The sequence below is a fragment of the Fusarium poae genome, chromosome 1, assembly GCF_019609905.1.
Source record: "Fusarium poae strain DAOMC 252244 chromosome 1, whole genome shotgun sequence".
Classification (NCBI taxonomy): domain Eukaryota; kingdom Fungi; phylum Ascomycota; class Sordariomycetes; order Hypocreales; family Nectriaceae; genus Fusarium; species Fusarium poae.
Window position 1 is genome coordinate 4,853,421 of NC_058399.1, and position 17,035 is coordinate 4,870,455.

General features: G+C 48.9%; 5 protein-coding genes across 5 annotated transcripts; 4 read left to right on the forward strand and 1 right to left on the reverse strand.

Annotated features, from left to right (window-relative positions):
• Positions 1 to 183: 183 nt before the first annotated feature.
• FPOAC1_001567 (uncharacterized protein) lies at positions 184 to 990 on the reverse strand (the record flags this gene model as incomplete). The annotated part of the gene is made up of 3 exons (XM_044846169.1): positions 184 to 588; positions 658 to 819; positions 868 to 990. The coding sequence occupies 3 exons, from the start codon at positions 988 to 990 to the stop codon at positions 184 to 186; spliced, it is 690 nt and encodes a 229-aa protein (XP_044712085.1).
• A 1,518-nt stretch (positions 991 to 2,508) lies between these two features.
• On the forward strand, positions 2,509 to 5,528 carry FPOAC1_001568 (uncharacterized protein; the record flags this gene model as incomplete). Its single annotated transcript, XM_044846170.1, has 5 exons — positions 2,509 to 2,557; positions 2,661 to 3,067; positions 3,119 to 3,668; positions 3,720 to 4,256; positions 4,309 to 5,528. 5 exons carry the CDS (start codon positions 2,509 to 2,511, stop codon positions 5,526 to 5,528), a joined length of 2,763 nt encoding a protein of 920 aa, XP_044712086.1.
• Positions 5,529 to 7,217: 1,689 nt separating this feature from the next.
• FPOAC1_001569 (uncharacterized protein) lies at positions 7,218 to 7,753 on the forward strand (the record flags this gene model as incomplete). Its single annotated transcript, XM_044846171.1, has 2 exons — positions 7,218 to 7,352; positions 7,412 to 7,753. 2 exons carry the CDS (start codon positions 7,218 to 7,220, stop codon positions 7,751 to 7,753), a joined length of 477 nt encoding a protein of 158 aa, XP_044712087.1.
• Positions 7,754 to 9,481: 1,728 nt separating this feature from the next.
• On the forward strand, positions 9,482 to 10,165 carry FPOAC1_001570 (uncharacterized protein; the record flags this gene model as incomplete). The annotated part of the gene is made up of 1 exon (XM_044846172.1): positions 9,482 to 10,165. The coding sequence occupies one exon, from the start codon at positions 9,482 to 9,484 to the stop codon at positions 10,163 to 10,165; it is 684 nt and encodes a 227-aa protein (XP_044712088.1).
• A 5,369-nt stretch (positions 10,166 to 15,534) lies between these two features.
• On the forward strand, positions 15,535 to 16,872 carry FPOAC1_001571 (uncharacterized protein; the record flags this gene model as incomplete). Its single annotated transcript, XM_044846173.1, has 2 exons — positions 15,535 to 15,664; positions 15,731 to 16,872. 2 exons carry the CDS (start codon positions 15,535 to 15,537, stop codon positions 16,870 to 16,872), a joined length of 1,272 nt encoding a protein of 423 aa, XP_044712089.1.
• Between the last annotated feature and the right edge of the window lie 163 nt (positions 16,873 to 17,035).

Genomic DNA, 17,035 nt, shown 5'->3' on the forward strand with positions numbered 1-17,035 from the left:
TGGAATACATTCGAGGAATATACTCATAGACATGGATAAGGCACTAATCGAGTAGGGAGCTGCATCCAGTTCTTGATTGTTTTTGGATAATAGAGTTTGAAGGCTGAGGTCAATTCTCATTGCAGACAATATCGATAATGCATTCTGAATTAGCTCGATCTGGCCATCTCATGTCACTATGGCCTAAGTCATGATAACAACAGCCACGAACATGATAAACAAGCTTGGACCGAAGAATGCATGACACGCACTTGACTTGACTACTCCGACTTCTCCAAACTTGATCCCTGTATGGACCGCTTCGCCGGTCTTATCGCCGTGAAACAACCCGGTGATCATCGCTCTTGGCACAGAGGGCTTGCGCAATGATGTCTGTACATTGAGACAGCCATCTGCAGCACACATCGTACCATCTGGGCAACATCCTCCACCGAGGTCTCTGCCACACTGCGTCGTGTTGACCGCGCACGCTGCGGGGTGCTCATCGTCGACGATGCATTCGTCACTCTGAGCGCAGCAGTAAATGCCCGAGGGCGAGAAACGCGTCTGCGTGTGGTGGCAGACTTTTAGCGGCGAGCAGCATATGTCCTAAACTAGGTAGTCAGTCTCTCTCTGCTAGCCTCGAAGCTTGTGTTTGAGGACGAAGATGAAACGTACCGGCCGAGAGAAAGCTTGGCAATCTTGAAGCTGGGCACAACGGGTCTGAGAGGGCGGGTGGTAAGGTTCCTCTTCTTTGTTCATCTTGTTGTCATGAGTCGTCTGTAGAAAAACCTGCTCTTGCGTTGAAGCCAGGTTTGGCAGATTTTCGGACGAGTGTTCCTAGTGCCCGTTTGTAGTCTCGAACACAACTATCACGGCGACTATGACCACGACGATGAAGAAGATGGAAAAGGCAACCATCAAGGCATATCGGATTCTGTGGTCGAGGCGGTGTTCCGATGTACCCCAGGGAGTTCGGGTGTGAGTTCGGCACTGGTTTCTGTCAACCATTAGGATCGTTGGGTATAGCGATTGAGAGAGATGGTTTCTAGGATACATAGGACAAGGATATTCTTCATTATGTGATGATGGGTTTAAATCAGTGACGGGGTTGTGTAAATGAATCATCTCTACAGGTGCATCGACGCAGAAGACTCCTTCCATCAACTGCAGACAATCTTAGACTTCAATCGTAGGTGGAACCTGCCTGAGTATGACAACGAAACAGAACAGTTTGAGCTTTATGAGATAAAGAGTGCAGACTCGTGTAATCGAGTCAATTGATATCAGCATCTTGTTCAGTGAGTAGATGGTGTATAAATTATCAGCGCGTTATACAACCATCATAACTAGACAATGTATGATATGCGAGAGACATGAATGAGATACTGTTATAACTAGAAAATATTGCACTACATCCTCATACGAATAGAAGAGGAATATCGTCATCTTCTGAATTGTGAATTCGGGCCAAGTGGCGTTTTATATAACGGCCGATGAATACATGATACTTACGAACCAATAGCATCCATCTAAAAGCTGATAGCCATTCCCGGACAGTACCTTAGTAGTGAACGAGTTTGTCTACAATTTGCTTTGTTACTGTGACAATATTGTCAAGCGGAGAAGGTTTCCATGTGATAAACTTACTCATGTTTGAGCAAAGGAGAGTCCTTCCTCTTGAGCCAAGCAAGATGATGGCTTTTTATATCATTTCCCTCTTATTGTGTAGTATTGAGGACAATGTAGGTAGTTTTATTGACCATTTCTGCATTGCAATCTATCTAATCCCTGTGTTGATAGGTACACTACTGTAGAATTTATTCACGGTTTTAACTGACAATTATCGAGTATTTTCTCCCTTGTAATATAGCTTCTATAGGATATGCCTACTAGTATGCTTGTTTTAAATGGATGCTCAATCATGCCAAGTTTTTTTTTCCTGATGAAAAGAGAGACTGTGATTCGCTGGTAAATTCTGACACGGCTTTTCTCTAAGGTACGCAGTAAGAGAGCACTAAACACTCCACTCTAACTTTTTTACCAATCAAAACAAACAACTAATTCTCCCCCAGCCATTGCATCAAGTCGGTCCAGATAATCACCGGTCCCCCGCGATAAAGATCAAGCCTTGGATTAAGAAAAGTACTTGTCTGGCTTCAAGGTACCTCCCCAAGAAAGAAAATTAACTAAAAGCCAAAGAAAATTATACGAATCAACTCTAGGAGACTCTGCGAAACAAACAATCGGCATCAAGCTCGACTCGGCTCACGACACTTGTCCTATCCAACCTCGTTCTGTTTTGAAGAGACTTACTCGATTTCTCCCGACCCAATTTTCTTCTGTGTATCGATAGAAGAGGGCCGTTTCTGAGGGCAAAATCTTTCCAAGATACAACCATCAACCGCCGCCTCAACGACCACGCCGTCGCGCCCAACAGCACCACGCCACGAGCTGACGTGCTAGAGATACGATTGAACTGCCTACAGGCTTTTCTTCCATTGCTTATGCTTTAATAAAGCCGTCATGATGGCTGAGCCTGCCCAGCCTGAGCTCAGCGCGGCCATGTCCCCGACGGGTGCGTAGAAAGCTTTCCTGCCAGACTTGAACGGGACCATCTTTTGCTTTGCCAAACTAAAAACCAAAACCAAAACATGCAATGCTGACTGCCGTGACCGTAGGGATCAAGCAAGAGCCCAGCCATGAGGCTGATATCCTCGAGGGCCTTGATCTTGACATTGAATCCATCATGCAAGCCGCGACCAAGCGGCCTTTTGAAGATCATTCTAACGACGACGATTCGAACAAGCGAGTCAAGTCTGAAACCGAACCTGCCCAACAAAACACGCTCGAACTCGACCAAGGCGCTGAAGAGTCGCTAGAAGATGGTCTTGCGCTTCTCGTGCATAATGCGCTCAACAATGCCAACGACTTCATGTTCGATCCTACGAGCGATCAGATGGACATTGATGGTATTACCGATCACCAGCTTCCACCGCCTCCGCCGCCATCTTCGCCTTCCGTCACCTTCTTTTCTGACCCTCAGAAGTACTTGCGCAAAGCCAGTCGGCATGCGCTTGGTAATATGGTAGGTCGCGCGACCGCAAGAGACGCCGCAGCGCTTACATAGGTGGGATAGGCACTCTCCGTTCTTTTGTTGTTCTCGCAATCCTTCGACGATTCCATCAAACCCATCCAAGATGCCGATTCGCAACACGCCAAGTCTTTTCACGATCTTCAATCGTCTTTCGCGCAAATCAAACAGATCTATTCTTCGAGCCCTGTCCTATCTGCAGACGAGCCAGACCTTCAAGACCACGAATCTCGCACCATTCTCGACTTAGCGAATCTTGCTCAATTCTGCATATGGCTACTGCAAACTACACCCTCATACAGCGAAGCCCATCAGCATTTCCACGCGATCTTTCGAGGCCAGGTATCCGATCTTGGTTCTGATGCACTCGATCTGTATCTCTCTCTCAAGACGCAAGTGGCCATCGATGCGCTTGTTTCAAAAACAACAGAACAATCGAGCGAGCAAGTATTGGAGGAGGTTCTGATCAATGGGATGGACGATAAGCTACGTGGGCTTCACAATGGTTTCGATCTGACACATGCCGACTCCGAATTTATCACTTCGGTGCGATCAAGGAAGACGTCGCTTGAAGGCGAGACGTCAACCGAGTCTGGTGAGCATTGTTCTCCTTGAAGGAGATTGGCTTTTTGCTGACAGGCTTTAGCGGTTCTGCGAGAAAAATACAAGGTGGATGATCTGCTGCGACAGGTTTCAACATGTGTCAAGACCCGACTTGCATTGATGTCAGATCTTGGGTCAAGACTGGGCCATCCTATGCGATCCAGTGAAGAAACTGCCGTCGATCTCTTGGGCGACACAAGCTGCGATCCAACTCTCGATATGGAAGACCTTTCCTCATTCTTCGAAAAGACAACTTCAGGCCTTGTCCAGGACGCCTTAGCTGGCTTGACTGACGATACTACAACGACCACCAACCCTAATCCCGAGCCCAATCCCAACCCCAACCCCGAACCAGTACCTGCCGTCGCTGAAACCATTGAACCGACGCCAACAGCTGAGCCTACCAAGACTCCAGAAAAAGAGCCTTCTTCTACACCCCAGACTAATGGCAAGCCGGAATTGATAACAGATTATAAGGAACTGGAGGCACTGGTAGCCGAGAGCACGTCTAATTATGTCAAGACCACATTGCATGGACTGTCGCCCGTTCCCTACCAACCTACAGTTCCGACAAGTACCAGTAAGTTTCTAGGTCAGGGTTTCTCAGAGATTATAGGCTCACTAGATCATAGCGCAATCGTACTTGAACCAACTCCAACAGCAACAGGCTCACAATACATACTACTCGTCGTATACACAGAGCGTACCCGAACCACCACCACCACCACCTGAACCAGGACACAACCTGCCACCAAATCAGACATTTCCTAGTGCAATACTGTATGACAAGGCCCGACAGGCGGCTCTTTCTAAAAATTCGTCGCATACTAGGAGAGAGGGTCTTCACTCGACACGTCGACCTTGGACCCAGGAGGAAGAAAAGGCGCTCATGGCAGGGTTGGACATGGTCAAGGGACCTCATTGGAGCCAAATATTAACCTTGTTTGGACAAAATGGCACAATATCAGATATACTAAAAGATCGGACACAAGTGCAACTCAAAGACAAAGCCCGAAACCTCAAGTTGTTTTTCCTTAAGACCAACTCAGAGATGCCATACTATCTTCAAGCAGTTACGGGTGAGCTTAAAACACGCGCTCCTACACAGGCGGCCAGAAAAGAGGCCGAGGAACGCGCGAGATTGAGTTCGGAAGAGCAGCGTGCGACGCTCAACGGGATAATGACCTTAGCAGGAGGTCTGCATAACCCGCAACAGGGGCAAGGAAGAGCAGCGGGAACCCCAACCTCAGCCGTCGGCTCGGGAGTTATGACGCCTGCTCAGGCTGCGAGCGCCGCTCAGGCTGCGTCTTCGCAACAAGGCCAGGCGCACAATCAAGCGACTGTTCACTCATACAACCCCGCTACCTCATCTGGGTATCCCCCATCGACGCTTCCGCAGTCCAGACCAAGCGTCATGTCACCACCTCAGCAGTCGCCTCATCAAGCAGCTCGTCCGCAATCCTCTCAGGTGTCCATGTCTCCCCAAACACCGCGGTCGCAACTCCCTCAGCAAACCCACAGTGCCATGCATTCTCCTGTCCACGCCCAGGCGGCTGCCCAAATGCGTTCCCATACATCGACGCCCGTCGGCCAGCTGCATCACTCCCCACCGCCGCAACACACACCAACTCCTCAGCCTGCGGCCCAACATCAGACTCAGACTCACTACGCGCCTGTTCCACATACTCAGCTCACTTACCCATCCCCTACCTCTACTAGCGCCACACCGGACATGCATTCGCATACTCACGCACCGGCACCAGAAACGCAGATGGACCAGCATATGCACGATAACGCCGCAGAGGCAGCTTTGTTGCAAGGTCTGCAGGCGGCGGTGGCAGAGTCTTTGTAATGCATCGTTACGCAAAAAAAAAAAAAGCGGAGCCGTGTCTATTTTATTCTTCTCGGTGTTCTTTTCTTTTCAAGCTTTATTTTATATCGAATTCGCGATGAATCAGTTTGTTGGCCCTATAGCGAGCCAGGGCAACTAGATTGATGCTCATCAGGGCGCAGCGAAGGCGCAGTTGGCTATTTCGTTTCTGCGCAAAAAAAAAGTTTTTTTCTCTTATAGATCCGAAACGCCTCAAAGGCCGATTTTTTTTAAGTAGGAGAGGAGGTTGTTAGAAGAAGAAAAATACACAGGAGGTATGGAAGTCTGACTTGGAATGATACCACGAATAAGGAGTACAGTATGATGGGCATGGAAAGGAAACAACTGGTAATAATTTATTGAATATCTCATTCACCAGATCAATTGTCTGGTCTCTTTTCCTGTCTTACACTGTGATGTTGCTTAATTTATGTTCAATGAAGCTTGACACGCCTGAAAGAGTCCTGGCTCTGATGCCAGGACTGTCCTGGGACTTGTTAATGGTTATGTTTCACTGGAACTCGGGTTCTCCTTAATGGTTCGTTACTTCATGCATCTCGCCGTCCTGTAGCGAAGGGTAACACTATTTCAACCCGGACGGCTCATGATCTCGAGGTTGCACTTGTGAGACGTATCATTGATTTTTCAACGACAGAGCCGCAGGTGTACTAAACAAATGTATAAATATTGCTTCATTATATAGTTGTAAAATCTCGCGAATTAGTTCTGACATGACAAAGACAGCTTGTTCTCTCAAAAGTGTCGAGAAGTAGAACTTTCAGCAAGCATGTTCAATCCTCGGTATCGGAAAAGACGCAGTCGTGAAATAACCTGCGCGGCAACAGGGACCATATGCCGCAATACTACGACTACTCTTAGAATCGATGACCATGCATTCTTGTCACTATATTGCCAGTTCCATGCCTGTAGACAGATCGAAGCAGGCCAGGCATGTACAGTCGCGAAACTACCGAGTGCTATAGTCTGCAGTCAACGTATGTTGAGAATCACACCTTTTTACTACGGGGATGGCTAATGTTGAGAAGATAGTCGATGTCAAGCTGTTGACAACGGGATGAGATGTGCTCTAGACGCCAAGGATGGGAATACGGCAATGCATAAATACTGCATACAGCTCCGTAAGTCGAACTTTGCTTGTGTTGTCCATGCGAAACTAATCGCAGGCTTCAGATTTATGTGGTTTTCCGGAATGCGAGAATGAAAGATCAAAACGGAATGAGCAATATATTCCATTCTGCGTTGATCACAGATGCGAGCAAGACAACTGTCGTAATTCCAAAGACGTTGGGATCTTTTGCAGGCCTCACACTTGTGACGGCCAATATTGTGTTGCCTTTGCTCCCGGCATTGACGTGGATGATCCAGAGCGGTTTTGTGAGCGCCATCGTCAGTGCCAGAGGCCTCACTGCCCGCGTCTCTGCCATACCCGTGATAACGGTCAACCTTCGCCATTCTGTGGCGCACATTACTGCCAGGCACCTGACTGTGAAGATGGTCGCGAAGCAGGGTTGTTCTGCCCCGCTCACACCTGTACTGATCCAGGTTGTTTGAAGGGTAGGGAATCTTTCAAGACCGAGTACTGCAAAAGTCACAAGTGCAGGACAAAACACTGCCGGTTGAGGAGGCTGGACGGTGATTATTGTCCGTACCATGAATGTGTGTATGATGGCTGTGGAGCTGAAGTGGTGGAGGGCCGGCTTTGTGAAAGTCACCGACGGCGCATGGAGTCGAGCTTCGGAAGAAGACTATCGACTCAAGGGGTGGGTTACGCCATGTATGCAGATGGTGAGTTTCCATGATCTGTCTAAACTCCAAACTGTTGGTTCAATGCTAAGAGATGGTAGAGCTCCTTGATTCATGCCGAGGCGTCAACGATAGAAGAGGCTGTGGCCGAAGAGTCGAACATGGCACTCAGTTCTGTCAACACCATGTGTGTCAGATCCACAATTGCCAGGCTCCAAGGACTAGATCATCAGACTTCTGCATTGATCACGGGTGCCCTGCAGTGGGATGCCATCAACCCAGACAGACACATCCCCAAGAATGGCTTCGAGGTGATGCCGAAGAGGTGTTCTGTGGAGAGCACGCCTGTAGCTATGGTGGTTGTCGAAACCAGAATGCTGAAGATTCAAATCGATGCCTGCGGCACGGAGGAGGCGGCATGTCGAGGCTCAGACCAGGAGTGAATCCAGAAGATGAGAGGCCAGCTCGAGTTCTTCGAGGAGATGTGGGGGATTCCAATGGCTATCGGCGTAATGGGCGAGACGGTCAGAGACAACTAGGCTGGGCTGAAGTTAGTCGTAGAGATCCCTGGGCAGCATGGGGTATGGCGATGTGATCCAAGTTGGAGTATCAGAAAGTGTAAATGAGATGAGTCAATTCAGGATTTCCGACCAAGCCACACTCGCGTCATTGGGGGCCGACTACCCTTAACTACTAAATTAAGAGGACAAGATGGTGTCGTTGTTAGGTACCTATAAATTGAGGGTATTCCCAATATACAAGGTGGGGTCGAGTGTGGCTTGGAAGGCGGACCTGGGCCGAGCCGAGAAGACAGATAAAGAGCTTGCATTCGGGTTCTGCAAGGGCCAGGACAAGTGCAAGGGGTCCCGTGGTGGCGATTCCTCTTTTTGAAATTGATGGTGTTGAGTAAGAGAATGGAGGAGGCCGCTTGAGCAAGCCATGGTGTACCTGTCATGCGGCTAGTGGGCAGTAAGCTTTGACTATAACACTGTGCTCTCCACCTGTATTAGGGTGATCGAATACAGTGCCAACAGTCGAAATTCACAGCCTCGGGTCGCTTGACATGACCCAACCCACGCGATGTCCCGCTCTGGCTCATCAGGGACGAACACCTGCCAACATGCACGTCACTCAGCTAAATAGGCAAGGTAATGCACGACACATGGCAACTTCCATCTTTAATAGGTGCATTTTAATTTTAATTTAGTAAAGTAGCATTAACCCGTCATCTAATCTATTAGCCGCAGCCTTCATGACCCTTCCTTTGCTGATCTTCTCAGACGCGCTTGGACATGTCGTGTACCTGCATAGATACCCAAATGTTACTATATTGGCTTATAACCATGTTTACCAACAACAAAGAATTATACAGAAAGCATCAGCCAATTTATGATCATTGCATCGTTTATTATTATAACATTGATGTATTACTTTTCTTCATGTCTTTCTCCTTCTTCTTTGTCTGCCTGCCTCAGCACATAGTCTTCTCTGTCTAGATGACCACATCAATGAGACACAAACTCAAACATCATGGCCACGCGCCACTCTACAGACTCAAGTATACCATAGTTATTTTCAACCGCACTAACTAGACTCCAAAGTACCATCATTTAACCATCTTCTCATTCTGTACTTACCCTGCCACAATCTCCCGACTGCTAACCCAAGTCCTACAATCCAGACCAAGACACTCACTTACACTTTCTTCTATCATCTGCCCCTATGAGCCATGATAGCCAAAGCATGATTCTCTTATATTCCATTTCCGAGCACGCGTGGTGTCAAAGTGGAACACTTCGAGTCCGAGCCTTGGAGAGTGCTTATGAAAAAAAGACCATAGCAATGCGGCTTGGGCATAATTCCCTTGTTCAAAAACCTCTGACCTTCTTTGATCACCTGCATTAGCCCAACTGTCTTTTTCAAACAGTCATTCTTTATCCGTAGGATCTATTTTCAAGACAATACTAGGTCACTTGTTGAAACTCGACAAGACGCGTTTACAAGTCCCGAGTCCTAGACACTTCCTTTATATCTGTCATCGCTTGCCCAACTCTCCTGCCCCTACCCGAGTCAACTAACTACCCATCACTAACACTGGCGAAACTCCTGACTGCACCGACTATAGTAAACAAGCACTACGAAACTAAACAATAACTAAGGATTAACTCAACATGTCTCGACGCTGTTATGTCGAAACCAGCCCTGATGGCCGTCCGCAGCTCGTGACCATCAAGCGTTCGCGGTCCTACCATCACACTCATCGACACCAATGCGACTACTACAAAGTCAGTCGTGAGGAATGGAAAACTCTTATCCGTCAGAACGAACTCCTCGATGAGGCGAACCAAGCCTATGCAGTACAAAACGAAACTCTCCGATCAAGACTCCATGCCTCCGAGGCCGAGACTCACCGACTCTGCCACGTCGTTATTCCCTCTCTCAATGACCAGGTTGCCAAACTCTCGCGGGAGAATGAATGCCTTCGTCGTGCCGCTGAGAAGCCATGCGACCCCCCTGTTCATATACTTCCCATCTCCACTCATCACCATAGCGAGCTCGAGAGGCTACGCGAAAAGGTGTGCAAGCTTGAAAAGGAGAACAAGGTGCTCAGAGACGACAATGGTGACCTTCGCTTCAGACTACGTGAGCTGTCAAAGCAAGTCGACCAGAGTCTCAGTCGCAGGGTGGCGGACTTGACCAAGCAGATTGAGTACTGGACCAACCAATCTGGCTTCTGGAAGAAGAAGTACGACGACCTACGGGAGAGACATCTAGGTCTGATTACAATCGTCGAGTCCAAGACGGAGAAGACGGAGTACTACGACGACGTGCTGAAGCGGCGGCGCGTCTGTTAATCCTGAATTTGATCTTTTGATCCAGCAAGCGTTTGGGTTTATTTCTTTGGACGGGTAATGCATGATATTATTGGGATAGAACAACGAATAAGGCTCAGGCGTATCCATTATTTCCGCCTCTTTCAGCACAGCCACCAGGAGGCATTATTCCCTTACACACGTCCCTTCTTTCAGCACAATTTCCTTCCTTTGTCTTCAAGGTAAGAAAGATCAATCTTCAACATACTGCAGTAACTTATTAAAAATCACAGTTGATACCCCATTTATGCGTGGAGGTCGTATCTTGGATGTTACCCAAGACTCTACGATCCATGTTCTATGCCGTTTTGTTTTTGTTATGACTTGCACATGTTAGGGGGTTAACGTCAAGACTCAAGAGCATTCTGTGGGGATTTTTATAGCACATAAGTATTCTAGTGGTCGAGCAAATTGAACATCCCACTTGCCCATGGTCCCTCCATCACTACCTATGTCAAGAGAGTCTCATGAAACAAGAAGTTGCCTACTGCCATGTGTTAACAACTGTGTGCAAATTACCGCGTGATGTATGAAGTTTTATCGCAACCACTAGGAAGGAAAAGTCATGCGTATGCGTATGATTGACATTAGGGTAGCATCCAAGTATTATAATGTCTTGAAAATACGGTATGGCGGCCACCTCAGACCCCATACAACAAACCAGAAACACCAAACTGTCGTCGCAGACTTGCAAGTTTTTTCCCTCCCCCCTTTTTTTTTTGTAAAAAAAAAAAAAAAAGCTGCTGGAAACCGTAGGAACAATATGGATTCTGCTTATCTGTGCATTATGCACTGCCTTGTCATGAAGTGGCATGATGGCAGTGTATTTGAGCCGCAACAATCTCACGCTTCATCGCGTTGGCATTACTGAAGTCTGCAGATGCATGCTGGTGCCTTGCGTTCCCGGGCGAACTGTCCAAACATCTATACGTTATCGATATGTAGGTATGAGCCAGATCTACACAATGCAACACGACGTCCCGTGGTTTCGCGCATCTTTACCCGGAACCTGTGGGGTATGTTCAAGATAACGACGTGAAAAGGAGGGGCCGACGAGGCAACCAAGGAGGACGGACACTGAGTAAATGGCCAATAGAGGCGGCCTCAAAACTGGAAAAAGGCGCAAGGCGTTGGGAGAAAAGGTCCTATTCTAGGCAGAAGGGGACTTTGGGGACATGAGTATTGGTTGCTTGGTATAGGTGGGAAGGGAAGACAAGGATATGGGCTTAGGGGGCCGGCCAAAAATGCATGGAACCAGTGGAGGTGTTGTGTTTGAGAACGCGGATGCAGACGGGCAGTGCCTTGATCCACGAAGGAACCATTTGAGAGGGATGAGGGTGTGGTAACAAAGGTAAAATGGTTACACACCGAGCTGCGATCAGACTTTGAGGGACCTCCCAAGGGTGTGGAGCAGACGGGAGGGAGCCGTAGTGGTGGTATTGTGACGGTTGTGGATGAGAACGAGCATGACATGAAGCTGCCAAGAGGTGTAGTACGGAAGCGGGTGACCACTGCGAAGAGGTTGCGAAGTCTAGGATCAAGGTTGCCTGGGGTATTTGGTGTCCTCACATGACTGACTGTACTAACAAGTATTGTCCTATTGACTCACACGGAAGGCCTCAAAGAAAGTCGACGCGCTTATCGAAACAGGCTGTGTACGTAAATAGCAGTATTCTGATCAATGAGATTGATGAGAATGGCATTTCATCAGTCTGAAGATTGCGTGTCAAAAAGGAGAAGAGGACAAAAAAAAAGAGGCGATGACAAAATGCCATAAACTTATGACAAAACGTTGCCAGCGGGTAGATCCGCAATTTAATTAGCGACAGAAGGACAACATCAACGTTTACTTTCCACCTTGGGAAATACCATAGAAGGTTATCTGTCGTCCGTTGTATTCCCGTCCACAATTTAGCGACCGTTGGACCAAACGTGGAGTGGAGGGTGGAGGCGGGAGCGTCCCGTTTGCCCATCCCATGCTGCCGGGTTAGTACGTAGGTATTGGTTGGGGTTGGGGCTGAAGACCTCTGCGATCGGTACACAAAATTCCAGACCCGAAATTGGTCAACAAAGAGCAAAATCAGGGGGTGGCAGACCGAAACGCACGCAATAAAGTGTATTAGTATACATATGTAGAGCTAGGGCTGGAAACGTGGTGACTGGGGCCATCTTGGCATGGAATGCGGGAATGCAAGGAGAGCCATGATAATGACGGAGCTCATCTCTTCCAAAATCCACAACAACTCAAACAGTCAAGCCCTTAAATGCCAGCAGGAACCCAGCTAGACCGAGGCCACCTCATGAGCCGGGTAACAAAAGGGGGGTAGTTGATGTAGCCCCAGCAGAACATTAAAACACTCCATTCCGGCCGAGTCAGAATTTTCTAAAGCGCCCCGATTTTGTTTGACAAGCGGGAAGGGGAGAAAGCCCAAGCGTTTAAGTTATCAAGCCCCAGGAGCGGGAGGCCCTCCCGGCGGATATCCCCCGGGTCCGGGTCTAGGCGACCGGCGACGGGCTGATGGCTCCTTGAGTGCTGAAGCATGGATCTTGGCCTGGATTGGGACTTCTCTCCACAAAAAAAAGCCCATTCCAACTCGCACAAGATTTATAACGGAAGTACAAGAATCCTAGTTCTTAGTGTTGTGTAATGTATGTAAATCATCTTCACTATCCACGATGCGCATGATGTATTATGATGATTTTAGCAGCTGCATACATACATCATGGACGACCAACAGAAGCCTTGCTGTCACTCATCTGCTCCCGTATGCAAGAAAGACGGACAGAAAAGGTTGGAGGACCAGAGACAACCGGACAAGGGGTTTCACACACACGCAGAGAGAAAGAGAGAGACAATCTATGCTCCGGCTGAGAACAGTGCACCACCGACGGGAGTTGAAGGTGCATGTCGCTCACATGTGCGCAGCTGCGAAATACAACTCTCTAATGTGCCGAATAACTTGCATTGACGACAAGGGTAGTGGCGCAAAAAGAGCCAACGATACGACGAGACTTGATATAGAGTGAATCCTTCTTTCCCGCCAACCCGATGAGTCACTCTTCTAAAGTCTCCGTCCAAAACGGACTCTTCTGGGTGATTTGTGGGCGGCGGCGGCGCTTCAGGGGCGGCGTAAAAATTAACTTGGTCGCTGAGATGGCGGTGTCCGCACCGGTGACAATACTTAGCCACGAGGCGGCATGAAGCGGAGTCAGCCAGCAGACGGTCAACAACGCGCCTTTTTTTCTTCTTCGACTCTTGGTGAGCGCTGAGGTTGGCGAACGATTTGCGTAAAAGCTGTGGTGGATGTTGAATCACATTTCTCCCTCTTCTTGGAAGGAGGGTAGGTTGCGGGACAAAGTGCAACATGTTCGTGGATATCATGACAATCAACGGAGCCAAACTGGCTGTTTCCTGAACCCCTGTCTGTCATCCGGGGTGTCTGGAAGGTGACTGGGGGTGGCTTTTCAATGATGGTGTAGGTGTTGTTAGCAACACAACACTTGCTCCAAGCCTCCTCGTGTCTTTGGCATTGCTTTTCTCTTTGTATGTATGTAATTACCGTGTTTCCTTCTGCTTTGGCTAGGTTACGGCGTAGCACAGCCTTAGCAGAGTCAATATTATGGTACCCCTTTTGCAGAAGTTGAGGGATTCAGGAATTATCGCTCAGACAAAGGACCCAGGGCGTTGAGCGTAGTGAGAACAGAGCGCAAAAAAGACCAGGAGCACGCCGGCAAAGAAACATCAAGACCCCGGCTTTGGCAGGGGTTTAACGTTTGGAGGTGTGGGCAAAGTGGGCATTGGGCTCTGGTCGACTCCCCTTGGGCACTGAAGTTTGGTTTCGGTCCCTGATGTTGGCGTCACAACGCTTTTGGTTTTGGACTTTGCGCATACCGCACTGGCGGATTTAATGTGCTGAGAAAGGATCCAAGGGTGTATGAAAGCGCAAATGCGAGTCTGAGTGTGTGCGCCAGGCCCAGTTTCCATTTACCATGTCTCTGATGTTCCAATCACGAGGTTGCAAAAAAAAAAAAAGTTCGGCTTTACTCCTTCACACCCTCAACTCCCTTTAATTCTTGCGGTTCAAGCAGGGGCTGATGCAGCTTTGTGCTGAAAATTGTGGTGAGAAATAAGAAGATGCAGAGGAAGAGAGTGCCTGCCTGCCTGCTTGCCTGCCTGCCTGCCTGCCTAGGTAGTAGGTATGTATTATTACTACTAAACTCTCCCTCAAACCAAACCCGGGGTGTGTCTGTGTGTGCCATGCCCCCTTCTTGTGCATCCGTCTCTCTCCGCGTTTGCGACCAACTCTGCATGGACATACAGGAAGGACTTTACCGTATTCCGTTGAATAGAATAGGCATCGAACGGTTAACTTTTTATCTGCATTTTGTCGTCATTTATCCGTCTTGAGCGTAGAGTAGAGGGGACAGACAGACAGCGTGTGTAAGACGATAGGCAGATGGGTGGAATAGATAGGTAGGTAGTAGTAGTACAGCCTCAAAACAGACACAAGGCATATTTCTTCTATCCTTGTCTTTCGGAAGCAATACCTCACCTCGTTCAACTCAATTTCCTTCCATACTAACTATCCCCTGCCTAATAGGACTTTTACCTGCCTTGCTTTGTTTTAGGCCTGGCCCTTTTCTTCCCATCCGATCCCATCCCATCCCATCATTGCGCCCCCCTCCCATTGCCCACCCCCCATTCCAGACGCCTCAGACATGGGCTGGAGTGTAGGTAGGCAGGCCTTTCTTTCTTAATTTTCCCTCCCACACCCGAGTTTGGCAAAACCCATATCAACCCGAATATTCTGCTTTTTTCCCTCGTCTGCTTGCACCCAAACTTATCTCCCTTCTCACCACACAAAGGTGTATTTCGACTTTTTATCCTCGGATATTTTATCGTGCTTCGTTCTGTTCTGTATTGTATTACAGAAAGAAAACACATCATATTGTTTTACTACTAAGCTGGTAAAGCAATAGTCGTTAACAACTGTCTAACTCGAGTTTTAAAATAAACTCACCGTCAACTTTCTAAACCGACGTCACTGTTTTTTTCTCTTTGCCTTTGTGGCCCCAAAGCTTCCGCTACCGACCGCTACCTACCGCTACCGCTGCCGTTACAAGCCCCCTAGTAGAGCGCTCTCCGCCCAAATCGCCCGCGCTCTTCTATCCGCCTGCCAGACCATTTACACCGCTGGTCGTTGGGCAGAGCTGCACCGCAGCGAAACAGAGTTAACATTGAAAAATCGCAAAGAATCGCAGCATCGAGACGACTTCAGCGTCGTTCTTCTCCTCTTCTCCATTTTCTCTTTTTGTTGTGTAGGCGATCGTGAACAATACAAACCGACGCCATGCCTTTGCACCAGCGAACCTCTGCTAGCCCTACCAAGAGGAGCAGCTCCTCCGTCAGGAGCTCTTCCTCGGTTAGGAGCACTACATCTTCATCATCTTCCTCTAATAATAAGTCAAGGGCCTTGACTGGTACGTTCAATGGCTGCCACTTGCCTCAATCATTCCCTGCGACTAACGTGAATTTACCTATAATAGTTCAAGACCATGATTACGAATATGAATTCGATATGGAATCCGAGCTCCGCGACGATCTCCAAAAGGCAAACACAGAACTTAACAAGGCCAATGCCGAAAACGATAAACTCAGCGCCCAGAACGATAAGCTCAAGGCCACCATCGAGCAGCTTACCCGCAAGCTGAACGAGTCCAAGACATCCCTCGAAGAAACCACTCGCAAGCTCAACGAGTCCACTGTCTCATGCCGTGAACTCAAGGCCCAAGTCGAGGGTGCACGATCCGAGGCCGATGTCCTTCGAGAAGACAACCGTCGTCTCAACACCGACTTCGAGGAACTCAAGGGCGACAAGCGCCGCCTCAACAGCGAGTGCGACGAGCTCAAAGAGGTTAAGGAATCTCTTGAAAAGGAGAATGAGCGCGTCAAGTTCGAGCACCATGACCTCGAGCAACGCTTCATCGGCCTTCAGGCCAAGCATGAGAATCTCACCATGCGCCACAACGCTGTGAGTAGCCAGGCTGGCTCGTCTGCCCTGACAAGCCCCATGACAAGCCCCATGCCTAGCCCCCTTCCTGCCCCTCTCCCCGAGGCTCGCAAGAACCCTTCTCGCCCTTCCAGCAAGGCCTCGAGCAAGGCTTCCAGCAAGGTTTCCTCCAAGTCTGTAAGCAAGCGTGAACCTCGTGAGGATCGCCACCGTGAACAAGAGGATCGCCACCAGTCTGAACGGGAAGAGAGCACTCGTGATGAGCAACCTCGTGAGCGACGTCACCGAGAGGATCGCGAACGTCGCACCCACGACCGCGACGATCGAGGTCGCCAGCGTAGCGAAAAGCCCAAGGATAAGGACAGATTTGAGGCCAAGGAGCGCTTGTCGAAGCGGTTTGATGAGCGACCCTCCGTGGCACCTCGTCAGACCAGCTTCATCGAGCCATGGGGTCCCGGAGGTTGGTCTCCTCGCTATGAAGCCCCCCCGACCGACCTTGACGCTTACGGCCAAATGATAATAGGACGCAAGGCCGCCAGTGTTGTGTCTAGCGGGGCGTACTCCAATGTCCCTCGCACGACCAGCATTGTCAATGGTCACTTCAGCAGCGACAGCAGCGCATACGATGATGAGCGGTACGAGGACGGTTCTTACCATCCCTACCCCATCCCCAACTAATTATAATCTGGGCTTGTTTGATCTGCCGTCTTGAGTACCTCTCTTTTTTGAGCTGTGCTACTCAGAAGAATGGGTCGCAGATCAAAACAAGATGTTCATGAGGACCTCGTTGTGGTTCACATGCGCACACTCCCTCCTTGAGACACCCTCGAGGAGTGAGATC